Here is a 27743-nt window from a genome sequence, read left to right on the forward strand (position 1 = left end):
TTACTCATGAAAGTGGCCACTTTCTCATTACTTTCATATATTTTTTTAGTAAGTATCCAAAACATACAAGTTTCATTATATAATTTTTCAAGGGATCTTATTTGTGTTTTCACTCTTGTATGCTTTTCATACAAGTTTCATACAAGACAGATACAAACTTTATAAGATTTATATATATCTTTTCCATATGGGCTACTTCCACAGAAATTATCAAATAAGAGGTATAACTTCAAAAAGTGCAGAAATGTCAGAGCTGCATATTTGTGAAATAACAAAATGGAATGACTTCGCACGCAGCTTTAATGTGTTTCATGGGCTCTAAAAATCAGTGATGTGCATTAACCGGTTTGGCTGGCTTTGCCATTTTGAGAGGGTAGTAAGGTGCCTGAAGCCAGGAACCAACTCTCTTTTCTGTCTGTGTCATGATGCTTTATTATGGCTTTGTTCTGCTTTGTTGTCCTTTGTCTTTTGAAGAGTGGACGCCACGCACCAGAGTAAAAAAAGGTGCTCTCCTTCTCTCTGTGTGTGTCTAAAGATAATACCAATATTCTGCCATCGCTTAGTCTGTTCCAGTGTGCACCCATTTGTTGCTGAATCTGATAGAAACAATAGTAGCACAGTTATTCCTGCTTGTAATTATTCACGTCAGCCTCTGAACATTTGAGACGTTTATGCAAATCCATGCAACCAAGCTTCTTCCAATGCAGTATTTGTTTTATTTAAATAAAAGTAATGCCATATGCAAATAATGTATGAAAACGGGAGATGAACGAAAACTATTTGCATGTGAAATATGAAAGATAGCCACACATATGACTGGGCAAAGAGTAAGAGCTTTGCAGTAACATGAAAGCATGAGAGGCACCTGCTGGCTTGAGCCTGTTATTTTCCACTTTGATAGTAAATAAGCATTTCACCTTGTTTTACTGAACACCAGCGCAGAAAGAGTACAGGCAGAGACACTGGATTGTGAGGGAACTAGCATGAGATGCTGTTGTTTGCAAGAGAAAACACATTTATTTTGTTTACACTGCATCACTTCCCTTTCAAACGGTGGATAGTGTTTGTTTGTTTTTGTTTTTTTTAGTTTATCTCGCCTGGTTCAAGCCTATGTTTGACCTTGATTGTGTATAAAATGAGTCTGCGTGTGGTGCTGTTAAGTGGATAGGCAGGGTTAGCTTGCCTCAGAGTAAGTGGTAACAAAAGGCTCCTGTTAAGGGAAGTAATCTGAAGAGGCAGAACATGGGTATTATGACAATGTTTAAATGGGAAGTGTGCAGGTTAGTAAGCATGCTTTCAGTAACTATCTGTTAGATCAAGGAAGAATCAATAGTGCATTTATTTTTTATTTCTTCTTCTCAGTTTTGCATAAATATGCAGATAATAATGTCATACTAGGCTAGAACTTGGCTTGGCATAAAAACTAAAAGCAGTGCTATCCCTACTCCCTCGAGCTCAGAAATAAATCTACCAGCACCTTTAGAGCTCCCTCATTCAAACACCTACCATAAGTACGTCTATGGCCTTTAGTATGCAGCTTGTTTGGATAACCACTTAGTCCCAGTCTTCAAGCAAAATGTTAATAATTACAATCAGAGAAGTTTTTAAAAGTAAGCACACTTACTGCTTTCATAGAAAGAAGAGGGAAAGAGGACGCCAGATACTAATAATAAAATACATAGATTAACTGACCATCAGTAAGTGTTAGCATCTCTATAAAAGCAGGAGTTTTTGCAGTTTGCAGGTCTGAAGCATTCAAGTGTGTGTTAACACAATGCCACCATCTTCTTGAGCGTGGACATCCCAGCAAATTCACCCCAGGGCAAGGCTCAGAAAAAATAAAAAATAAATTAAAAAAACCCAGAAAAAAACCCCAACTTGAGCTACATCTTAGTTAAAGTTCATGACAGCACAATTAGAAAACTGAATAAGTATAGCTCTTTTGAAGGGTTGCCAATAGAAACCTTATTCTCTCTAAATTGAACATGGTAGCACAGCTTAGGTTTGCAAAGGTGAATCTCAACAAACTACAGGACTTCTGTAACAATGTCCTTTGGACAGATAAGACCGGAGTGGAAATCTTTGGCTAGGATGCAAAGCTCTACATTTGGTGAAAACCAAAGGCGGCATATCAGCACACTGTGTGGGCATCCCACATACTAAGTATGGTGGTTTAGGGCAAATGATTCAGGCTTGTTTTGCAGCCACACAACCTGGGTACCGTGTAATCATTGAATGGACCATGAACTCCTTTGTGTACCAAAGTATTCTAGAGTCAAATGTGAAGCCATCTATCTGACAGCTCAAGCTTTGCTAAAATTGGGTCATGCAAGACAATTATCCCAAGCACAGCAGCAAATCTACAACAGAATGTTTGCAAAAGGAAAGATCAAGTTGTTGCAATGACCGAGTCAAAGTCCAGATCGCAACCTGACTGAAATTTTGTTTTAAGACCTTAAGAGAGTTGTGCAGAAACAAATTCTTGCAAACCTCAATGAACTGAAGCAACGTTGTAAAGAAGAGTTGAGCAAAATTCCTCCACAATGATGTGACAGACAAAAAAAAAAAAGATTACTTCAAGTTTGAACTGCGAAAAGTCTAACTACAAAATGTAAAACATGGTATTTTAACAGTAAATACTATGACTGATTTAAAAGGTATTGTCAAATGGAGCTTTTAAATGTAACTTTCGCTTTTATAACCATAGACTTAAGATAGTAAGAAAAAAAATGCAATCCATTACAAGCAAATGAAAACATATTGTTTATAATTGCACAAAAAATGGACACGATATGAACCTCACTCCCCTGGGAGAGAGTCTGTTGTCAGCTGATCTGTTTGTGTAGGTACCAGACAAAGTAGGTAAGTGTTAATTCCTCCAGTGGTAACTATTTCTGCTGAAGTAAGCTTCTAACCTCCAGAAAAACAAAAACATATATAATGTTGAATTGTCCCTTCAGCACAATTGTCATTAATAAAACTGTTCCTATTTATCTTGAACATGTAGCTCACGACTCCTCTCTGTCTTGTGTGTTGGCAGATTTGGAGGCCTTCAGTTGACTGGGAGATATCTCACCACAGGAAGACCAAGCAAAACAGGCCAAAGATACAACTTTGGTGGATGATTTCAGAGGCTGAAGAAGGGCAAAACACTGCAAGAGCCATGTGGGAAGAGAGTGAAAGGGGTTTGCTATTTGCTCGCATCAAGCCTAAACACTTTCTCTACTGACATACACTGAACGTTCCTGAACCTTCCTCCAGAACATTTCCTCAGGGGGAGCCCTGCTATGAACCCCAGGCTTCAGTAGGCAGTCAGACCTCAGAGCCAGCCACTGTGTGGGCATCCCACAAGTCTGGGTTCTGCCCACACAGAACTCACAGACTGCCCCTGAACAAAAAGCATGAAACACTCCTGAGTCACTCGTCAGTGTGGTAGCTTTCCTGTCTTGTCCTCAACTAGTCTATTGTGAAATCTCTTCTTTCTCGAACTCTGAAGGCTCGTATACACAAAACCCCCTCTTCAATCCTTCTACCGCCACATATTCAGTCACCACTTCATTACTATTTGCTTCCCCATCAAGTAGCAGCACGAGTTCCTTTGGGTTTACCACGTGGTGGAGGACCATGGGATGCCGTCAGAGCTCGGAGGAGAAGGAAGCGGCCCGGCGCTCGCGGCGGATCGACCGCCACTTGCACTCAGAGAGTCAGCGGCAGCGGCGTGAGATCAAACTGTTGTTGCTGGGCACCAGCAACTCTGGCAAGAGCACCATAGTCAAACAGATGAAGATCATCCACAGTGGAGGCTTCAATCTGGAAGCCTGCAAGGAGTACAAGCCACTCATCTTGTACAATGCCATCGACTCTCTCACCCGCATCATCCGTGCTCTCAGCACTCTTAAAATTGACTTTCACAATCCTGACCGCGCCTATGATGCTGTGCAGCTCTTTGCCCTTACAGGGCCAGCTGAGAGCAAGGGGGAGATTACTCCAGAGCTGCTAGGGGTAATGAAACGTCTGTGGGCAGACTCAGGGGTCCAGGAGTGCTTTCAACGATCCAATGAATACCACTTAGAGGACAACACTGCCTACTACCTAAATGACCTGGACCGCATTTCTGCACCCGAGTACATCCCCACGGTCGAGGACATCCTACGATCCCGTGACATGACCACTGGGATTGTGGAGAACAAGTTCACCTTCAAGGAGCTCACCTTCAAGATGGTAGACGTGGGCGGACAGCGTTCGGAGAGAAAGAAGTGGATTCATTGCTTCGAGGGCGTGACAGCAATCATTTTCTGTGTTGAGCTAAGCGGCTATGACCTCAAACTCTACGAGGACAACCAGACGGTAAGAAAATTCAGCTTTAAAAAGGCCCACCTTTTGTTCTGACAGTGCAAATGCTCTTATGCACAGATGCCTGAACAAATGCAGACAGGCAGCAGCCACTCAGAGTAGTGTGAAGAGGGACGAGGCAAATATCTACCCAATTTGCACACATTCAGTAATTATTATCTCTTGTTAAAAGTTAATTGCAGTCATGAGAGAGGGATGTTTCTCACCATCAGATTAGAACATTAAAGTGGAGACAATTCCTCTCTTTTATACAACAAACATCATTTATCCGATTTACTGTGTGGAATTTAGGTACCATTTATCTTATCAGCAGCATCCTAGTCTGTAAGATTTCTTCTGATTCTTTGACAGGTAAACTTAAAAGCAGAGATATCTAATAATCACTTGCCATGTAGTTCAGTTTCATAGCTTGGATATTCATGCTATGAAACAATCAATGTAAGAAATGGCTTCCGAAAAGTCATTTTTGCTGTGTCACTTCCTCTCTGTGCATCCCCTTCTAGAGCACAGATAAGCCTCCTGTGGTCACATGGATCCACCGAGACACACGTGGTTTTTAGTTCGTGTCAGAAACTGTTTGCTATAACATCAATCTGAAAGTATTAAGGGATATGTTCAAAACACTTTTTAGAATTGGTGCTGTTAGATATTTGCTGCCAATTAAGGTAACAATTGTTTGATTACTGAGTTTCCTGGAACAATTAAGAAATAAAGATTACTCAGTAAAGCCATTGAGGCTTACATAACTTGTATGTTTACTCTGGTCTCCTCTAAACCAATAAAATTATTAATTGCACATTTTCCTGAAAACCCTGGCAGGCAACTCTTAATAGAGACAAACTGAAGGGAACAAATGCACAGTATCCAAATTTAGGGAATTTTGGTTGCATGATTTCTTCTAAGGAAAACAAAGATTTTTTGTCATTTTTATTTTTCAACAGGCAAAGGATCTAGGACTTTTTAATTCCCTGCATAAATCCAGATTCCAAAATAGTTGTCTTGATTAAAACATGAAGCTCTTCTCCTACCTTGGGCTAAATGTGCAAAAAAAACCCACCGAAAAACAGTAAACTGTGGTTCCACTTTGTGCATTTGTTTTCTGTGTGGGAACATTTTGTAATGCTGCCACTTTACAGTGTAAAATTTGCAAAACACACCACTGAGCAAAACCAAACCATGTGCTGCTGCTGACAGGTGCTGCTGTTACAGCTGTGACGCCAATGAAATTTCTGATAACTGCTTGTGCAACAAATGTAATTACCACAATAAACAAAAATGAACTTAGCCACATTAATTCAGACTGATAGCCACGTGCGACATGGTACCCAAGACTACTCAAAACACATCTGGAATGATACTGCTTTACTTAACTTCATTTATAGTTTTAGTTTTCAATTTAGAAAGCCTTATCTACATTTTAAGTTCCTTATCTAATGTTTTGGGATGGTGAAATGGATTCTCTTTGCCTTAATTTAGTAATCACAGTTATTTTAAATCTGTCTAAAAGAGGGGAATGGCTTGTGTTTGTTATCTTCTCTTCATGGTTTTGGAATTTAAACGATTTCTTCTTCATAGCATATTCATCATCTTATCTGAGTGTTTTAGAAAAGTTACTTCTTGTTTAACTGCCTCCGGGATAACGGAGGATCAACAATATAATTGTATTTGGTTATTTGCTTTACTTTTTCCACGATCCCAGCATCCACTTTCACCTTGATGTTTTACAGTCAACTCCAGAAATAGCTCAAGTGCAGAGGAAACTTGGTCATTGCTGGAAGTGGACTGGCCTGATAATGCATGGGTTACCCGGATAAAACAGGGTGTACATCGAGCCAGGTTGGAACATGAAATCAATTAGCTTTATAGGTTAAAAATAAAGTCTGAGGAGAAAATGCAGTATGGTGTTAATTGAGTTCACAGAATAAAGTGTGAGGTTGTACCTGTGAGAATTAGCAGATTGTGCAGGCACTGTATAGCAATGGGAGTTAACTGGTGCAAGGAAAAACAACTTTTATTATTCAAACAAAGGCGAGGAAAGCTATCAGAGTGGATAAATCCAAAGGAAGGTGAGTTATATGGATTGTCAGGGAAATACATGATATACTTATGAATTTAAAAACCAAAAATGCACTCATCAGCCACTTGATTGGGGACACCTTGCTAGTATTGGGTTGGACCTCTTTTGCCTTCAGAACTGCTTTAATGCTTTGTGGCATAGACTCAATAACGTGTTGGAAAGGTTCCTCAAAGATTTTGATCCACATTGACATAATAGCATCACAAAGTTGTTGCAGAGTCGGTTCCCACTCTACTACGACTCAGCGGTGCTCTACTAGATTGGGATGTGGCTGCTGTGGAGGCCATTTGAGTACAGTGAACTGTGTCTTGAACACCGCCACATTCAAGAAAGCAGTTTGAGATGATTGGAACTTTGTGTCATGGCAGAAGATACACTGTGGCCATAAAAGTATGAACATGGTCAATAGCAGCATCCAGCTAGACTGTGGAGCTGTTACTAAAGGGCCCAAAGTGTACAAAGAAAATATCTCCCACACCATTACACCACCAGCAGCATTCTGAACCATTGATACAAGGTAGGATGTAGCCATCTTTTTATGTTGTTTACAAGAAATTCTGACCCTACCATCAGAAAATTGAGACTCGTCAGACCAGGCAACATTTTTCCAATTTTCTCTTGTTCAATTTTGGTGAGCCGAACTGATACCTTCAGTTTTCCGTTCTTAGATGACAGGAGTGGTACAAGGTTTGGATTCAGAGATGCTCTTTTGCTTATATCAGCTGTAACAAGTGGTCATTGGAGTTACTGTTGCCTTTTTGTCAGCTCAAAGCAGTTCGGCCATTCTCCCCTGACCTCTGACATCAACAAGGCATTTTAACCAGAGAACTGCCGCTCACAGGATATTTTCTCTTTTTCAAACCATTCTCTGTAAATCCTAGAGACAGTTGTGTGTGAAAATCCCACAAAAAAACTGAAATACTACAACCATGCCACAGTCAAAGCAACTTAAATTACCTGTCTTGATGATGTCACATACCTCCATGTCATTGATTGATTACACATTTGTATTAATAAGCAGTTGAACAGGTAACAGGTGTACCTAATGAAGTGGCTGGTATGTATAACTAGTTTTGGAGATATGCTGCCTCATCTGATTCAACCTGTATTTGTGTTCAATTAGTACAATTTGTATGTATTTATACATGCCTTGCAGTTTCAATTAAAATAGAAAATGCCAGCCCATTTACCATCATTGCTCTCAATGTAAAGTTGTGTTGACCGTGAATACACAGTTTTATTGTTTAGTTGGACAATTAATGCAATTCACACTTGTGTCAAGGGGAATTCTTGGCTGGAAAAGCAAGAGGAAAGATGTCTATGCTCTTTGGCTCAAAGTAATAATTTAATCATTAAGCATTTTTGCAAAAGCAAGTTTTGATCTTTCTCGGGCAACTTGACAAAGAGAAGAAAGAAAATGCATTTTTTAGAAGCTCTAATTTACACAGATCATTGTGAGCTCAGGCAGGTGAATGGGAACAACCCCACATAGCATTCCTTAAATAAAAAGTTTTTGCGTGAAAGCTTAGGGCCAACCCAGCGTGTATGAGGTGTGCTACATGCTAAACAAGTTGTCAGTCTGTCAGCTAACCCACATGCTGTGAAGTGACAGCGCTAATCACCGAGTCACATCAATCATACTCGTCAAAATTACACAAGAGAGCATGTAACTAATATTGCTTTATAATAACCATTGTCAACAATAATTTGTTAACTCTAGTGAAAAGTAATAAAAAATAATGCTTATTACTAATGTTCTAATTTATGGTAGTTTGTATTGTTTACTGTACTGTAGCTATAAGGCATATATATATAGACATCGGCACACATTATATTTTATATGCCATTTTAAGCATGTCTTAGTGGTTAACACATGCTGCCATTTTAAAACAAAAGTTTGATAATCAGGTAGTTTTCAGTCCAAAAGTATCAAATACTGCAGTTTTCTCAAAGCGGATAGTATCTAACATACAAACGAGGTGTACTTTGAGGTTTGTGCTGTATCAGCAAGACAAATCTCACGATTCATATGGGTTCATGTGATGAGACAAACCAAAACCAATAGTATTACAGTGCTGAAAAATCTGGTTAAAAATCTAAAGCTCTGCACAAAGTTTAAAACTACATTAGCATACAGGCAAGGTAAGCTGCTCAAAAACAGCCAGAGAAGAACAAGTTAACATGTTTGTTACACAGAGAAATTGTGTGTCTGAATTAATCTACCAAAGCTACCCGACTCTTTGTGAAAAGTAATTACCCCTTAAATCTAATACTTGGTTGAAAAAATGCAATCAAGTGTTGGTGATAACTGACGATGAGTCTTTCACATTACTTTGGAGGAATTTTGGCCCACACTTCCTTGCAGAATTGTTTTAATTCATTCATCTTGGAGGACTTTTCAAGCAGAAAAGGCCTCTTCTAAGGCCACTTTAAAAACCTTCATTCAGAGGTGGACTTGCTGCTGTTGGACATAAACTAATATCTGAATATTTTCCTTCAGGATTTTCTGGTAGAGAACAGAACTCATGGTTCTGTCATTCGTCCAGGCCCTGAAGCAGAAACCAGACCCAGACCATCACACTACCATCTCCATGTTTGACTGCCGGTGTGATGCTCTTTTTACAAAATGCTGTGTTAGTTTTACTCCCAATGTGACGGGACTCAAACCCTCCAAAAGTTCAACTTTGTAACTCATGGATGCCACTTTTGCCCTGTCTCTTTCTCATTGTTGAATCATGAACTCTGACCTTAACTGAGGAAAGTGAGGCCTACAGATCCTTAGATGTTGTTCTGTACTTTACTGTCATTTACTTTTTGTGGTTAAAAAAAAGCAAAATTTTTTAAAAAGTGCAGATTCTGACAAAAATGGTGATTACAAAGCGAAACATTGGTGACTTTTAAAGCATTAAAACTAAAATGAATTAGTATTCAGTACAGAATGCAGGGCACACGTGTGTGAAGCAGGAAGTGTAAGACTCTTATGTAACAAGCAGTGTCAAAACTCGATGGCGTGTTCCACAACAGACACAACAAGCAGTGTCAAAACTCTATGGCTTGTCTTACAACAGACACAACAAAGACTATACATGTCCAAAGTCTGTCGTTTATGCAGCACTACATATAAAATACATATGTATAACAGATATTTATATCGGATACTTGGTGGTTTAAAATTGAGGAACTTGGGTATAAATTCTGCCACACCACACCCAATAAATCTACATGATCATCAGGTTGCAGTATTACACCACAGTTACATCGCAAAGGTTGCTGGAAACAAGCAGCTTCCGTTCAGGGGAAACATTTTTTACACATTTCTGAGAACTGTTATATTTTCCATCTTTTTAAGTCAGGCTATAAGGAGTCAGCAATGTAGACTCCAAAGATTTAGATAACAAGGCATGACCACATCCTTGCTTTAACATTTTGCAAGATAATCTGCAATAAAGTTGAAATCAAAAGCAGCAAAATGAAGCTGGGTTGACACATTATAATAATGTTGTTAGAGCAGCTGGCTCCATAATGAGGCATTTTAAAGGTCTTTAAATATCTCTGACCTTGTTAAAAGCATGTCAGTAACACTGAATAAATTTGCACTAAGGTTACTGCGCAGTATGCAAATTATTTGCGTAGACTCATTCATGTTTGTTTTTATTGCATCACAAATATCAAACATTTTATTCAATGAAAACACTTGGAAAGATTATTAACATCTACATTAGAAGTGCCACAATTGAGTCACAGCATGTAAAACCATTAGTTGGTGGGAATTAAAACTTTGCATTACAGCAAGTTTCTCATGAACAAAAACTAGGGTACTGATTCAACAGTCGTACCCAGGAGTGACTCATCAGTTTTCATTTAAGTGCATCTCTGACTCACTGATTTCTCAGAGTAAGGTGGAAGTGCTGTAGGTTTGAACCCAGTCATTGCAGGATGGTTTAATAGAAAAGTTTGCCCTGAGGCTTCGTAAGAAATATGTAAGAAATATATTAAATATAGTGACAAACAACACAAGAGGACTGAAAAGGGAAGCTGAATTGCACAACCACATTTGGTGTGTGGTCGTTGTTGGTGTTCTTAACAGTCATTAGAACTTTTGAGACATTCATCAAATTTTTCTGCGCATGTTTACAAATAAATTTAAGCTGCTTTCATGAACAAAAGGTCCCATTTTATTGTGATAGCTTAATGCTGTGACCGGTGATCACTTAAGTGGTTTCAGCATTCAGGATTCATACAAGCTGAAAAAAATCAGAACTCATCTGACTGATAAAACACTGGTTCCGTTTCCATGCATCAACTCGCGCAAGACAGAAAATACACCATAATAATTACAGTATATTTACCCATCATCCCATTCCCTGATGCATTTTCGCTGTCCCATTCCTGTCTTCATAATGAATCGGTTACCACGGCTACTGTTGCTTAGCAACAGGCCAGTCAAATGCTCCTAATCCTGTGCTGTTGACAGTGAGCTGTGACTAGGGAAGGGAGGATGAGAAGGGAAAGGAGCAGGGGGGGCGGGGGGGGGGGGGGGGCGGTGGTACAATAAACAGCAGCGCTGGAGAGAATAGATGAAGTTTCATGCATGTATTGTGTTCCTGTTCGAGTGTTTGTGTTATTATGAATATGTAGCGCAGGTTTATATGCAACAGCTGACGCCGAGCAACTGCAGTCAATTCTTTTTATCTGTGAGGGGAAAATGAAAAGCATAGATATGAGATTAGCGCTTGCTTAAGCTTGTGTTTGCCAAACATGAGCACAGACACCGACTGTACTGTCAGCTCTACTTCTATTGTTTCATTTATTATTTCAGTAATCTCTCAAATGGGAATTCATTACCTGTCACATGAAAGGATGCTGGAAATCAACGAATAGGGTTTCACGTTTTCGAATGTGGACCTTTGTTGTGTGTGCCTTATCTTTCGAGCTACAGCAGAGATGATGTGCAAACGGGCCTGGATGTAAAACATTTTCCCTGATCGGTGACTTTGAATAGCATTGGCTGTATTTCAGAATCGCTCGGGCATTAAATGTGTTTCAGACAGATAGTTTTTTTCAGAAATATTTCCAACCCCGTGCTTCTTAACTGGCTATCAAAGGCATTACCATCATGTTTCTGAATTGCTTCGTATCAAATAATGGTGTTTTGGAAAAAGAGCTTTCCATTATATGACTAAGAATACAGAAGATATATATGGCCCTTGTTATAGTGACATACAAGCCTAGTACCTTTCATGGCCTCTATATTTTTCTTAGAGTGCTTTGAACTTTGTCTTATTCACATCATTGTCATAATAAGGTGACAGACAAAAATATTTAAAAAAAATAGCCTAGATGAATTTGTTAAATTTGTTTAGCTCATGTTCAACTTTTTTTTAAAAAAGGGCTTCTGGTCATGTGTACAAATACATTGTGTTTATGTTTGTTTGCCTGTTCTTAACAGCTACACCCTGCAGTGTTGCTGCCCACAGTAACAACATTAGTAATTAAAAAGAGAGCGGAAATAGAAAGGGAGCGGCCTGAATAATGCAACTCTCAGGTGCAACAGGGAAAAAAAGAAATATGTTGACAGAAAAAAAGCAACCTTGGCAGATAGATGCAGGGCGTCATTTCTTGTCAGGCAGTGACATGTAAATTTAACCTTAATGAGTAATTCAGAGATGGCTGCACACTTAAATGGCTTGTATTTGGGAAACAAAGCAATGACACAGTGATGAACTTCCTCATTAATACTTAAGCTTAATTAAAGCCCACACCGCTCTCTTGAGTACTCTGGCAGGAGGAGGTGAAGGGGGAAGCAGCGTGTGTGTGGGTGTGTGTGCGTGCACATGTGTGTGAGCATGTCTGCATCAGTGGGTGCTTGAAGCAAAGGAGGGGGTCTGCGTACTTTGGGGACCCCCAACCCTGCTCTCCTTCCACCCCCTGTTAGGAAACACTTGCTGTAAAGTGATAGGTGGCCAGGTGATGAGACTTGAGAGTCCCTTGGCTCAGCTGGCTGTCTCCTGCTATACTCTCTTTACCATCTGGGCTTTTGTTTTGACACCCTGGAAAAAGGAGGAGTGAACTCAAACAGCCTGACAGGACCATATGCGGTATACAATGTTTGGGTCTCAGCACCCGGGATGCATACTTGTGAAGGAAGGAGAGCTTGTAATTCAATCTAATTAGGTAGCGACATGGGACTGGTAACAGAAAGGAAAACAGACAGACAATAAAAGAAAAAAGGCACTTAAATGCTTCAGTGCAGAGCAGATTTGGCAACACACTCTTATGCAATTTGCATTGAACACTAAAGCCAGAATTATTTCCTTCTTCCTGTTGTGTCTCATTTTGATTTTTTCAAGCAATTAGCTAATTTCTGGATGGGACAATAAGGCTTTAAAAAGACATTTAGACAGAGCCCGGTGAGTTGATCACCTTCTGTTACAACAGATTTTACTTTTTACTTTTGAGGCAGCTTCCTTCAGTGGTGCATTTATTATTGGATACTCTGTCAAACTGTTGCATTGAAAGCAAAAATGACTGCCAGGGAGCCATTTAATGATTCTCAAAGTTAATGGTTTAGTGTATACTGAGTTTTTCTTTAGCTTTCTACTACACTATTTCAGTTATGCTCAAAAAAGCATATATTATTCTGGCTTTACAGTCAGTGTTGGGAAGGTTACTTTTAAAATGTATTCCATTACAGAATACATGCCCCAAAATGTATTATGTAACGTATTCCGTTACGTTACTCAATGAGAGTAACGTATTCTGAATACTTTGGATTACTTAATATATTATCATGCTGTTTACAACTACATGAATGTACTATTGCTGTGATTTATTACTGTTACAGAAGGTCCGCGGCTCCGAACCGTAGTAAAAGGACCTCTGGCTAATACGGTGGGTTCTGTGTCGGGCTCATAGCCGAAAACTAGCTTTACTTTGTTGTCTGGGTCACTTTGCTAGCGAGAGACAGAGAGAGGCGTTGAAAGGCTGCTGCAACGGAACTTATTGTTTTTGGAGGAAAACACGAACACGGTGTACAGTTGAGTCTTAATAGCTTACTTACAACTGGGCTCGTCAGGCACTCTTCTTGGCTGCAGTGGTTATTATTATATTTACATGCTTCCAGCTCCCGTTTCTGCTCGATGACAGCTGTACTTTTCCTTTTTCTCCCTCCCTCGCTCACAGACACATAACGTGTATGGCAGTCCATTCTCCCTGCAGCACGGACTACACTGCCTATGATGCTACATTCTTTAGAGCTATACCGGTAGCATTCTGCCTATTAGCTTAGCACAACAACAACAACAAAAAGGCCTCTCTCACCCAGGAAACACACAGAGAGCGTCACCTTGTAACCATGGCAACCATAACGCTGCCACCTGGAACAACAGAACGTAGCTGTCAAACAAAACCCAAACAGTCCTGACCCGCGACAATATGAAACAGGGAAGTACCGCTGTGTAATCCATTTATTTCAACAAAGTAACTGTATTCTAAATACCACCTTTTTAAACGGTAACTGTAACGGAATACAGTTACTCATATTTTGTATTTTAAATACGTAACGGCGGTACATGTATTCCGTTACTCCCCAACACTGTTTACAGTTCACTCTTTACTTGAACAGTCTGTAAAGATTACAGCTTTCACCAGACTAGCTTGCTTTCATTTCGTCTGGCTAACTATCACCACTCAATCCACTTTATCACAGTTATTTCTCAACCTAATTTTTTCAACATGCAGGGGTGCCTCCAGGATTTTTAAAGTGGGGTGGCACAAGCTGTGCCAATAACCAGTAAAAGGAGGGTCCCTGGAAATTTTTAAAGTCTTAAATGAAAACCCAGGAAAGCAGAAATATGTGCACAGACCTGCTTCCTTAAACATGGATTAGAAGATGTCGCTACCTCCATAATAAGACAGCAGCTGCACTGAATCACACACAAGCAAGGTAAGGGTAACATAATCTAGTTAGAAAAATCAAAATATGTTACATTTTACTGAGTGCTAGAAGAGTTAGACTGGTTGGCAACTACCTACCAAGCAGCGGTTGTTAGGGAAAAGTGAATATTGCTTAAAGGTCTCTGGAGGTTGCTGTCAGTGGCTGAAATTGAAATTGATTGCCAAAATCCCAGTTGTAAAGACTTAGAGACCAGTCTGGTAGAGACCCCTGGTAACGACCAATCACATGTTTTCCTGTTGCTGAGTGGACGCTCCAAGTTGCCTGCTGTTGCTAGGTGAAAATAGTTGCACTATAGCACTGCATCGACAACCTCCTTCAAATTGCTTTGGTCTCTAGAAGATTGCAGCCATTGCCCATTGAAAGATGTTTAGTTGTGTGCAAACAATAGCCAGCTATTTGCTAAGCGGTGGTGATACTGTGAAACTTTGCCCTCAAAGCAAAATTAGCATATTTTGAAATGTGATGGTTTCATGATTTAGGCATGGCATTTACTATGGTCGGTGTTTCCAATCTGTGTCGCACTTTTCAAAGTTTCATTACTGCTCCATGGTTAGTTACAGAGTGTGCAAAAAGTTGGTGTCTTCCGTACAAACTACGGGTGACTGCGGTAATCTGCTAGCAATGAAAGCAATCACAAAGAGGTTTTTAGTAGAGCTCCCGCTTTGCCACCAATTTCAACAAACAACAGCTAGCAATCCACACACCCACTAGCAAACAGTCACGGAGTGCTCATTTTTCCCTAGCGACAGTGGTTGCCAGGTGGCACTCAACTGGTCTGTGTGACTGAGGCCTTAGAGGACGACAGGCAGTGGACCAAACCACTGTAAAGTATTGTATTCACGTATTGTTTCCCATTCAGGATTCAACTAGTAGCTTGATATACTATTATTTAACATTACATAATTATCTATTTACAGTGCCTTGATGAAGACAGTTGTTGTACACGGCACCTCTGTTAATAAGGCTTAAAAGGTGGCTGCCGGTCAGGAAGAGGCAGAATGTACAAGGAACCAGGACTGAAACTTCGGACTGTTTGTATCACAAATTCAGTTTCAGTTTCACAGTCAATACACCCCTGGTTGCATTTCTGCTCTTTCAGTGAACTGCAAAACAATTAGCATAAGGAAGGGTACTGTAGTTAAAATGAATAATCACTGGATGTATAAAAAAATAAAACTAGCTAAAGTATAAACAATATATAGAGGTTAATTAGGGGGTAAATATCAAGCCTGAGGAAACTTTGGTGAAAGTGTATGGAGATTGTGATGTATATGTGAGTGAGTGTGCTTTTATTGCTTAAAACTAGCACTGAAATGAATAAAATAATTATAAGAAAACATAAAAAATGCACTAATACAGTCTGTGCATGTGAATGCGGTCTTCTTGGCACACATTAACAGCTAAATGCATTTTTTGGAGCAGTATCTAAGGGCTACCTGCAATACAAGTTTCTCATAACTGCAGTCTTTTCATCATTATCCAAAAATAATGCACTTACACCACTGAATTATGAGGGTTTACTTTGAATCTGGCAGCGATTGCCTAATCCTGTGCTATTTCCCTCGGTATCTCTTTTTTTTCATGCTGTGCAGATCTTGTGATTTGCTCAGAGCATCATGTTGTTTCTGTAACCTTTTAAACAGCAGCGTTTCATCTGACAACCTCCCAGTCACAAGCTACTGGCCACTCGCCACATGCCAGCAGATGCCATGAACAGATCAGCTTTCTCTTTCTTAGCTTTGCCTTATACAATCAACATCACATGAGCACAGCTGTAAGAAAGTGCATACATACTCATGTTCGCAGGCGTTTTGTTTTTTCTTAAGCACCCTAACCTGCATGTTTTTAAAGATTACTGCAACACGCAATCAAAAATGAGCTGCATAAAGTTTCAAAAAAATACATAACTGTGGTAGTCTCATTTCTCTCGCTAGTAGTCCTCTCTGCTCAACCCTTACTTTAACTCGTGACTAACGGATTTGTCTGCAGGATACAGCAGGCATCAGCGATTTCCATCAGAGAGTTGTGAAATCTATTTTTTTTATCTCACTTTAGAGAAAATGAATGTGACATCTAATGTGGTCCTACGGCTAAATGTGATAATTGACCCACTTTTTGAAAAGCTCCAATGTTATTTATCAAAGTTTAAGGCTGAAGGTGAACTTTGTCATCAAGCCACAACAGTTATAGCATGCTAGGGAAAAAAAAACTTTTCAGCATCCAAATGAACCATAACGGAAAAGAGGTAGGCACTGAGAGGAAGAAATCAGTGTTGTTCTTATTATCCTTCTGTAAGCTTTCCTAAGTCTCAGCTGCATAGTGTTTCTGTTATGACAAACTATATAAGGCCATAGAAGTGTGTTCCACATGAGCCACTCACATTTTCTTATATGTGAGCTACTCTTTAGGGAATAAGTTAGTTTGTTTGACTAAAGACTTGAACACGTTTTCCCTGACTGATCATTTCACTGTGTAGGACTTGGATTAAGCAAGCAGCGGAAGAAGAGATAATCAGCAGTTTTAGAGGAGAGCATGAGAGTTCAAACAAAGGTCTGCGGCTGTCTTAGTCTCAAGTCTGTGTTGACATAACAGAGAAGGCGTACCTTTGGCTAGTCTAGTAGATGTCTGTGACATGTGCTGGATGATTTCAGACTTAACATGTCCTCATTTACCTGAAATCTCGTCACGAGCTACCAGAATGAGTCCAGTTCGGTTAGTCTATGTTAACTCTTAACTCTTCACAATGCAAAAATCTGAGCTGGTTTGAGTTGTTATTACAAACTAAATGCTACATTTTCTTTGTCATGAAGTCATTTTTCTCATGATCTAATCCCCCCCCCCCTACTTTTCTTCCCTTTTCTCCTCCACACAGAGCCGTATGGCCGAGAGCTTGCGTCTGTTTGACTCCATCTGCAACAACAACTGGTTCACCAACACGTCGCTCATCCTCTTCCTCAACAAGAAGGACCTGTTGGCTGAGAAGATAAAACGCATTCCCCTGACAGTGTGCTTCCCCGATTACAAAGGTCAAAACACCTACGAGGAGGCAGCTGTCTATGTGCAACGGCAGTTCGAGGACCTCAACCGCAACAAGGAGACCAAGGAGATCTATTCGCACTTCACCTGTGCCACCGACACCAGCAACATCCAGTTCGTGTTTGATGCTGTCACGGACGTGATCATCCAGAACAATCTGAAATACATTGGGCTATGCTAGGACCTGACACGGGTGGGGTGGGGTGGGGTGGGGTGGTGGTAGGGGGTGAAAAGCGGGCTGCCGTTAGCCTGCCGCGAGGCTGGATAAACAAAGGCATGTTAGCCTGCCGGGCAGTTTATCTCTTTGAAGAGGGGGCAACAGAGGACTGGAAAGGAAATGAGTTAGTAAGACAGTGAGGGATGGACAATACTGTAGATTCAAGTGTTTCAATGGAAACAACAGAGCTGATGGTCCATGGTTGAGGTGGGATTTCTACCCTACATGTTTGCACTGAATATGAGTATGCAGAGACACCCAAACACATGCACACCAACACGCATCCTTATAGTTTGCTCACACGTGCGATCTTCAGTCAGACACTGGTTTGACAAGGCAACACTGGAAAATTTTTAGAAAGCTGCCCCCAACTGCCTGTCAAACCTGAAACCTGAGTCAGTTAATGCTGCTTAATTGAAAATAATTTCTGCAGAATCAATGCTCTCTTTTGTCTTTTTACCCAAACAATAGTAAACGGCGAGGGCACCTGAGGAGACACAGATATAGAGACAGAGAGAAGGCCTGTATTTCTGGGGAAAAAAGAAGTCAGTAAACATGACGTCACAGGTTTTCTGCCTAAAAGAGGAAACTGCCACAGTCTAAAGTCGAAGTGAAATATGTTTTCTAGGCACCATTTCTGTTCTTTCCTTATCAGCTGTCTGTTGTTGTTCTTTTCCTCTCTTTCTTTTATCTTTTTGCGCTTTAAAAAAAAAGAAAAGAAAAAAAGAACATGTCTCTCAAACCAGCTTTTACAGCAGGTCCCTGACTTAATACCAGGAGTATGTTACACTCGGAAGAGTCAAAAGTATTTTTCATTACCGTTTCCAGCAAGAGACAAAAAAAAAAAAGCAGTGCCAAGATCAGTTTGTAAATAAATCTGGATCCCATCCTTTATGTTAAATTTTTTTCTTTTTTTGGTTTAGTTTTTATGGATGAAGACATTAAATCATGCATGATTTTGTTACTTTGGGATACTAATATATTTTCTTTGGGATTATGTTCCTCTTTTCCTAGGTTCTAAATAATATATTCCCAAAAATATATATTAAAGTCAAACACTGTGTACGATTGTACAGTTGTCAGAGAGGAATCTATTGAAAAGAGTTATATAAATATAATAATGATGATCAGAATTTTTATGGTGACAATGCTAACGGCGATGATGAATATACTGGTGATGAAGATAACCTCACTACAGAAGCTTGGGGGTGAAAGGGGAGACTGTAGAAGAACCTGAAAACAAAGAAGCAAACTTTCAAAGTTCAATCGTCCTTGCATTATCTAAATGGAAATTGTTAAACCAGTCAGTCAGTATGATGTGTAAATATACTGTAAGGTACACTCTTTGTTCAAACAACATGAAAAATAACGGTTGAGTTGGGATGCTGTGAGTGCGATAAAGAGAGAGTGAGAGACAGAGGAGGAAGATCCCACTCCACTCCTCCTCTTACCCTTTCTTTTTTTAGTTCAGAGAACAACTCAGCCAAGGGCTTGACTTTACAGGATGTCCACTTCAACAACAGACTAAAACGATGAAACAAACAAACAAAAAAAGACGTATAAAAGGACAATAACTATTAATAAAACAACTTATGCAAATTTTTATGGTGTAGTAAATGTGTTTTTGGGTGGTGATTGTGTCAACAGTGTTTTAAATGTGTTCGGGAGGGGAATGTTTATAGAGGACGGACTGCCGCAGGCCCTCCGTATTCTTTCGTAATTATGCTGCATCGAGTGATTTTTTGCAACTCGGAATAGAGCACCCTGTCTGAAACTTTGCTTCCATCTTCAGTGTCCAAACAATGACAAAAAAGTGTTTGTCCTCCTCGTACAATGTAGCCACTGGGCCAAGCAGAACTCGGACCTAAAGTATGCAATTAAATCACTGCAGAATGAACTCGGCCTACGTGTGATTGGGTGACGGTGCACAGCAGCACGCAGACTTCATTCTAATTAGTGTATAAACTCCAGCATCACCAGGTGGGCTGATAGAGTCCACAAATATTTTTGGATTTTTGCACTTCTTAGTTTCTAGTCAAGTAGTCATTTTCAACTTCCCATACTCTAAATGAAGAAGATATGAAAATACTTTCACTGTATTCAAACCTATAATAGGATGATATGACCCTGTGGCCATCCTAGTACGCTCAAGTGGAACAAACTTTTTCGTGTTTGATTTAGCATTCAGTATGTCACACAGGGGACCAAGCGTTAAATAAAACTACTACTATTTTGCCTTTTACATCCTGCTCCTTTCATCATGATCTACATCCATGTGTGGGAAATGTCTTCAGGTCATGGGGATATTGTTTTGTGGACTGATTGAACCAACAGTGGGAATCTGTTTGAGGGATGAACATAAATAAAATTAATTTCTGAGAAGGCTGAAATTGTGCCTTATGACTGTCATGTGGTTGGAGTTGGTGCCAACTTTGAAAACTGAGAGAGAAGTCGCTGCAAAAAAAAAAAAAAAGGTCAAAGTCCTGCATTTCTTTCATTAATTTGTTTATTAATTCAAATGAGACTGGAGTTTAAATAATTTTTTTTTTTCAAATAAAATTTGAAGTACAAACTGGTCGGCCTTATGCTGTCAGAGGGTATCACTAAGCAGCTCATTGTGACACTGACAGAGGTTTTTAAAGAAAAATAACACAAAAAGTAGCAGTAAAATGTTTCAACACACTCAACAAACCTTTGGTGATGTGTACAGATCTGGGTTTTGTGGTCTAATAACTCTTAAGAAATAGCGCTAGAAATGATCGCAAACAGTTTAGCTTGCCAGGACTCGTGACAGCTTAAAATTTCATTTTCTAAATACAGTAAAAACATAAATGCACTCTTGTTGGCAAATCCCATTAGTTTTAACAATTTTTGAAATACTCACAGCAGTCCATCTGGAAACCAGTAATGTTCAAATTAATATAAATCACCTTTCATCCTCATTTGATGCTCGATTTGACCGAGCATTAGCAGGTCGTCTGGCCCAGGTCTACGTTTCTAAATGCATTGAGTTCAGAGTGATAGACCAAGAGTTTGTCACTGAACGCGCTGGTAAGTATGAAAATAATGTGAATCACATGCTGCCTTTGTAGCCAGAACAAAGTCCGATTTTGGACTGACCTGTCAGACAGCAGCCTTTATGATCAAAATAGCTGGCATATTTCATCCCTGCAGAAGAAACTAGAAGAAATGCTCAGGACTTCACCAATACATGTGACATGATATTTTTTTCAGTACATTGTGTATATACATTGTAAAAAGATGCAAAAATAATTATTCCCCAAGAAAATTAACAAAGAGTGATCTAGAGTAACAAAAATTAGGATGGTAACAGGGCTAAAATAAAGATGATGGAAGGTTCCCTAACTTTTTAATGGTCAGTGTTCCCAACATTTTGAGATTTTTAAAAAAAGAATATAGAATCTTGTGATCTGCTATATTTTAAACTTACCAAAATGAAAAAAAAATCTATCAGAATATTAGCTGTATATATATATATATATATATATATATATATATATATATATATATATATATATATGTCAGGGACGGTTGATAATACACACACACACACACACATATATATATATATATATATATACATATATATATATATATATATATATATATATATATATATATGTATAAGAAACTTTGTCACTTAGTAGTCTGTATGGGTCAGTGCGTTCTCATATGAATTCAGAGGTCAGGGTCAGGTTTTTGCTGTTTTACGTGATGGAAATACATGGAAACAGATTGATGGGCCTAAAAAAAAAATTACCGGCTTATAACAAAACCTCTGACTGTTTTTACTTTTAGATTGTGAAGCATTGCCCATAAATCTAAGACTTAAACGGGGGCCAGAAACCTCCGGTTTGTCATCAGTATTGGGACATACAGTATATAATAAGGAAAAAGGACTGAGGCATTTCTAAAAATAAGAAGTAGTTCAAAAAACAACCACAGGCACAGAAAGAGACATTTTTGGCCATATGATGACAGCTCTGAAACAATAAATATCTGTAATTCCTGGCATGCTCCAGCCCTGTCTATTTGTAGGCCGCCTGAATCATTCAGACATTTTTCAAAGAAAGAGAAGGAAAACAAAGCCTTTCCCACTAACTGATCTTGTCTGTTTCCATGTTGTTGACCAGAACTAACCAGACCTCTATAAGTACACTTCCTCACACCATTCCCACTAGGTATATCTTGTGATTCTTGTGTTTCCGCTTGTCCTCAGCTCAACTCTTTTAACTTACTTCAGCTGACTTTTCCCTGTGTCTCCGCACTGACCTCCACATTTATTCTTCCACTCTATTTCCCTCAGGGCGCTCTCCCTCTTTTCCCCTAAGCTTTGTTATCTGCTCCCACCTGCTTCTTGGCTGTAAACAGCCTTGTGAATCAAATGGACAAACTTCAAGCAGCTGTAGGAAAATTCCACAGGTCTGGCTTTCTTGGAAGAGTTTTAGTATTTCATCTCTGCCTTTCTTTGCCTGTATCTGGTGGCAAATCTGCCATTTACCACTTTAAATCCAGTCGATCCTCTCCTCTCATCTCAGCACTGCTCAGCTTACTCCTCCCTCCTCTGTTTGCTTTGTAAAAAGAATGATGACAGCCAAGCCTCATCCTTCAAACTAACCTTTGGACACTGTCTCCTCCTCTGACCCCTGTAACACAAGCTTAACGCCCTAAATGAAGTTCTGAAAAACAGACTTAACTTCTGTCCTCTTGAAATGACCTCCTGCTTGCTGTCCCGGACCACTGCTGCTGATCTGCACTACTTCCTAATGAGTATTATCAACCGTCCCTGACATCTGGCTGTGAACCATCTGCCTTTGAGTCAGCTCTCTGAGCTACTGTTACCCTCACAAAACATCCTCTGGACCCTGTGACATCAGCTGTCAAAAACAATAACTTATTGCCAAATATTAAGTTATTTTTAAAATTTTAGCAATGCCATTTTACTGGATTTTAATGGGTGGATAATGCATACTTATCAGTGTATCGGTAGAGAGGTGAGCTCAATTTAAAAGCAAGATTTACATTCTGTTACATCATTTTGTGAAAGCCCAATAAAAGCTCAATCATAAATTACAGAGTAATAAATTTAGAACTTACATTCATTTATTTTTCCGGAAAATGAACAAGCAAGTGTGCAGGTCCTCTTCTTTGACGATCTACAGCACAATGCCAGGATCACTATAACTGCAAACATCCAGAGGTTAAGCAGCTACAATGCATGCTTATCATTTAGTAATTTATGAGCATTCTTTGTTTTATTAAATTATGCTAACAAGAAACAACATGTGGTTGATTGCATTGGCGTTAGTTATGCAAGCATTAGTCAAGAACTAGAACACAATTATGATAATTACAATAATATAATAATATCTGATGATGGTAGATGTTAAAAACATAAATAAATCCAGAATTCAAAAAGTTTCTGCAATGCATCATGGTGGAGATTTAGGCTAAAAAACAAAACTCAGCGGGCCGATATTATCAACCAGTATCAGCTGTCTGTAAATACTGATATTAATCTATCAGTATCGATATTTATTTATCGATATCATTCTATTAATTATAAGGGAAAAATAGAAAAAGAATGAAGAGATGATTGAAGAGATCACCATTCAGATGTTACGAGTGTGGGTTTGCATAGCTTGCCCACCAGAGGGCACTATGCAACTGCCCTGTTTGTAACAACCAGCTGATCCAAGCAGCGTGAACAAGTAAATAAATATCTACACATCACAAATGTACGAGAAAAATCTGTTTACATTTTGTGTCTGAAAGAAAACAAATATTGCTGATAAATTGATTATTAAATTACCAAATATCAATCTTAAAAATCATACATCTAGTTGGACGGTTATGCACCATCAATATCTATAAAGAAAAACTTGTAATTCTAATCTTTCTAATAGTGGTTCAAATGTTTCTATCACAAGAAAAACAATGTCCAGCACAACAAGTCTTTATTATACTGGTATGAGAGGCAAAAGCAGAACTCTCTGCTGCAGCTTGGGTGTACTGAAAACAGGCCTTAACAGGTCTGAAGTGGTGGGGAAGGCCTTGGTCAACTCCATATCACAGTGCCTGTGGGCATCAGATAAAGTATGCCAACATTCCTCTGCTGAAGCAGAGGGTATAAAATAATATTTCACTCAGCTGCAGTTTGGCTGTGATTGCACAACACCAGGCAATATAGACTGAATCATAAAAAAGGCTGAGGGTTAGGGCCCAGTCCTACTAGTCTTAAATTTGAAGCTTAAATCCATTCTGGTAAATGGTTTCCATATTTAACTTTGTACCAAGCCTTTAGTTATGTTCACAGTATGGGCAATAAAGTTACAAAATGGCCAAACACTGGCAGCTACGTTGTCACTGAGTTGCAGTTAAACTGTTGCGCAAAATGCAGGATTGCATTTGTGAACTTTTCACTTCCTATTCAGTTAATGTTGCAACAGTAAATCACCAAAACACTTGTTTCACAGGGTTCCTCAGTCTCAGTGACTGAACGAGCAAAAACCTCTGACAAAAAACAAACAAACAAAAAAACGTCTGACAGTAAATTCACCACCACCAATCCAATGAAACCACAAAACTAACACCAGCACCACCAACCCACAGCAACCCTCGTCAGCTTCCTGCTTCCAATGCGTGTCCCTGCAGCAGTGCCAACTGACGAGGTGTCAGAAATTGTCAGACTGACAGATATAGAGACAGTCACACTAACACAAGGCCAGCAGGAACTGATCAGTGAAATAATGATGCACAGTAGCTGCTTTGCCATTTGTCTTATTCTGCAATGAATCACTTCCTCCTTTTTTTATTATTTTGGTTCCAGGAAAACACATACAGGATGAAGTAGCTTCTGTATTTAGCTTTGGTCAAGTGTGATAGTCTAATGCTGTTAGCCAGTTAAAAATAATTTGTCTGTCTTTTGTGTGTGTGTGTGTGTGTGTGTGTGTGTGTGTGTGTCTGTGTGTGCGTGGGGGGGGGGGGGGGGAGATTTGTCTGCCAAACTCTATGAAAAGCTCTTCTCCGCACTGTGCTTTTATGAACTGCACGCTCTTTATTATTGTAACACTTCTCCAGCTCTGTAGAGAAACAACACTCTGTCTGTTCACATTTTCTATGCCGGCTTCAGTTAATTGCCATAATGTGCTCCTAGTCTGTTGCAATTATTTTTCCCCCCTAAAACATTTAAATGCTTGGGTGTCGGCAAAATGGCCTGCAGGCATTATTAAGGTGTCAGAAAACATACTAACTCCACAATCATTTGCTGTACTGTTGACAAACTTGTTTTTGACTGGGAGGCTCTGTTTATGAATGAACAGTATGTCTGTTATGCATTGACCTTGTGACCTTGATTTGCTGATTGCTCTGCACTAAATAATTTTCATAATTAGTTGAAAATTGACATCTGTCTATTATTGCAATATAGCCTGTATATAAAAGATGTACATAACCACCAAGACATTGTGCCTTGGTTAATAAAGTCCTGTCTTTCAACTGTAACTTGGTGTTATGAAACTTATCAGTGGTGGATCTGACAGTAGGACCCTTATGCCAATCCTTTATCTTCCATTTTGAATCTAATGAAGGCTACAATTATGTTGTGTTAAATAAAACATGAAATTAACATTTGAGACTATAAACACAGTAAACTGGACAGTTTCCCCACAGATCTCAAAACAGCTTCTTTTTGCAACCAGAGGAGTTACTCTAAAGAAATCAGACTGGCTTTTGATTGGCCAACTTATCTGTGCGATTAGGGTTACATCGCCACCTGCTGCTTCGGCATGCTGTGGACAATATTTCATGTGGACAGTAGAAAAATCCTCATTTTAATGCACTCGGAATAACCCTGTTAACACAATACAGCGACAGAACAGATGCAAAAGTGAGAGAAACTGAAGCATGCGAAGGCTTGCACTGAGATGTGGTGAAAAGAAGCATAGAAACAGATGCAGGTAATGTGTGTTTGAATTGAACAATAATACTGTAGATATACATTTGCTATTAGTTGTAACCATAGCTGTTCCATCACATTTATCTCTCCCTATCTCACTTCCATTGAGTTTTCTGAGCTTTCTTTAAAACTTATTTTATTCAACTTTCATTGTGTTTTTTCCACCACTTTTATGTTTTATTCAGTTTGTGTTTTGCATGCTTTTTCAGCATTTTTCTATTATTTTTTCTGTACAATTAACTGATTTGCTATGGATTCTTTCAGATTGACAGTGTGATGGATTTTGAAGTAACACTCCTTATTTTCTTCCTGAACCTGGTCCACAGAGTAAAAAATCTTCTCTACTTGAAAAAGTAGCTAATTTATGATCAATAATTGCTGAAAATCGTGTTTTTAATCCACATCAAGATTGCAGCTGCAACCATATTCCAGTTCATTTTCTTTTTATCTCCTTTTCCATGGTGACCCTGCATTTTATAACCCCACTTAAGGGCCAGAATCATTTCCAGCCTCTCTGAGACCTTTCATTGTCATCTGTTCCATTACTTCACAAAGATCACAAAGATGCGAGTTCAGAGAAGCAATCCACCTATAATTAACAGGCTTACTGGTTTCCAAATTCTGGGCAGTCTGCCCTCCAGTCTAAAAATGCCTCGGATGCCTTATCACTAACATCATCTGACCTAACCTTTTGGATGATTTTGGCTTTGATTTTTCCATCCAGCCATCCATCCATTCATCTAAAAAAAAAAAAAAAACACTTTTCTGTAAGATTTGCTTATGTCTGATAGCTTTTTAACAGTCACTTAGTTTCTGTTTTGTTTTGTTTTGTTTTACAGCCAGGTTGATTCCACGTGCGTGCTGCCCTATGTCACTTATGTTCTTTTCTTTGCTGAGAAGAGAAATTTATCCAAAGGTAGACAATACAGACTAATCTAGTCCAATGCAAGTTCACAATCTGAACCCCTTATCCTGCTCAGGATTACTTCCCTAGCACATCACATTCAGGAAAATGTGAGGTAACTACATCCACCAGGACATTTGGTGCTGATAAAAGCATTTGTCTTTATTCAAAGTCTATATAATATAGGCCAAAAGCATCTAATCACAGAAACACTTTGTCCCTGTAATAATTATTAAATGGCACTATATGGGCTACTACAGGGTCATAAATGATACTTACTCTGTCTCTGACGTATGAAAAACTGATACTAGCCAAGCCGCTGTCCTAACAGCACCTCGCCTGACAGCTATTTTAGAAACATAATGTAAAACATTCATCTTCTCAAAATTGTGCATTTGAGCGTCTATGTAGGAATAACAACCCCAGAAGTCCTGTGTCCATGAGGCCCAGGCTGTTTTGATGGACAAAAGGAGCCTACATAATATTAGACAGGTGATTTTAATTTGTGGCAAATAATAGCTTACCAAATCATCCAGATAACTTATCTGGAAACTTATCCTGGAAATCCAAATGTATGTTAACAACAACAACTTGGTTACAGTATTAGTTTAACATGTGCTTACTTTTTAACTTTGATAACAAAATGTTTACGCACATAAAAATATTTATCTTGGACTCGATAAGTCTGAACATAGTAGCTTATCTGGCATCACACACCCCGGCCGTTACTAAAGGAGAGCTGAGCATAAATTAAGAACACGTACACTAAGTATAAAAGTAAATTATCTCCTGGAACGGCATCAGAAGATGACTGTGACAAGAAGGTTTGAGTGTTTTATGCCTACAAGTAAATCTAAAAACAACCATATCATAGCTGTTTTAGGCACCGTGGAAATAGTTCTCAAAGTGGGTGATTTTTCTTTTCCCCCACAGAAAAAAGAGAAGAAAATAAACCAGTCGGACCATAAAAGCAGGAGACTAAAGCTCAAAGAGTTCAGAAAAGCATCACTGTAATTGGTTTAAGGTAGTTGGCAGAATGAATGAACGGAGCTCTGGGGCTGGTTTTACAAAGATAGATTAGACTGGTCTGTATGGTTAGATAAAGTCTCACATTTCCACAATGGAAGTCAGACCATTTAACAAAAACAACAATGGACTAATTTTCAGCCACAGAAACATCTTAACCCCAGACTAACTAACTCTATTATAATGATATAATAT

At 39.1% G+C, this 27743-nt stretch overlaps 1 protein-coding gene across 2 annotated transcripts in view; it reads left to right on the forward strand.

The window, feature by feature from the left end:
* Positions 1 to 19239, forward strand: part of gnaz (guanine nucleotide binding protein (G protein), alpha z polypeptide) — a 32428-nt gene extending 13189 nt beyond the window's left edge. For both annotated transcript variants that reach the window (XM_085168546.1, XM_085168547.1), the window contains exons 2-3: positions 3041 to 4347; positions 17260 to 19239. In XM_085168546.1, coding sequence (XP_085024672.1) covers positions 3625 to 4347; positions 17260 to 17604 — 1068 coding nt within the window. In that variant the 5' untranslated portion in view covers positions 3041 to 3624 and the 3' untranslated portion in view covers positions 17605 to 19239. The remainder of the gene's footprint in view (positions 1 to 3040; positions 4348 to 17259) is intronic.
* The last annotated feature ends 8504 nt before the right edge of the window (positions 19240 to 27743 follow it).

Source organism: Neolamprologus multifasciatus, chromosome 7 (genome assembly GCF_963576455.1).
Source record: "Neolamprologus multifasciatus chromosome 7, fNeoMul1.2, whole genome shotgun sequence".
NCBI classification, from domain to species: domain Eukaryota; kingdom Metazoa; phylum Chordata; class Actinopteri; order Cichliformes; family Cichlidae; genus Neolamprologus; species Neolamprologus multifasciatus.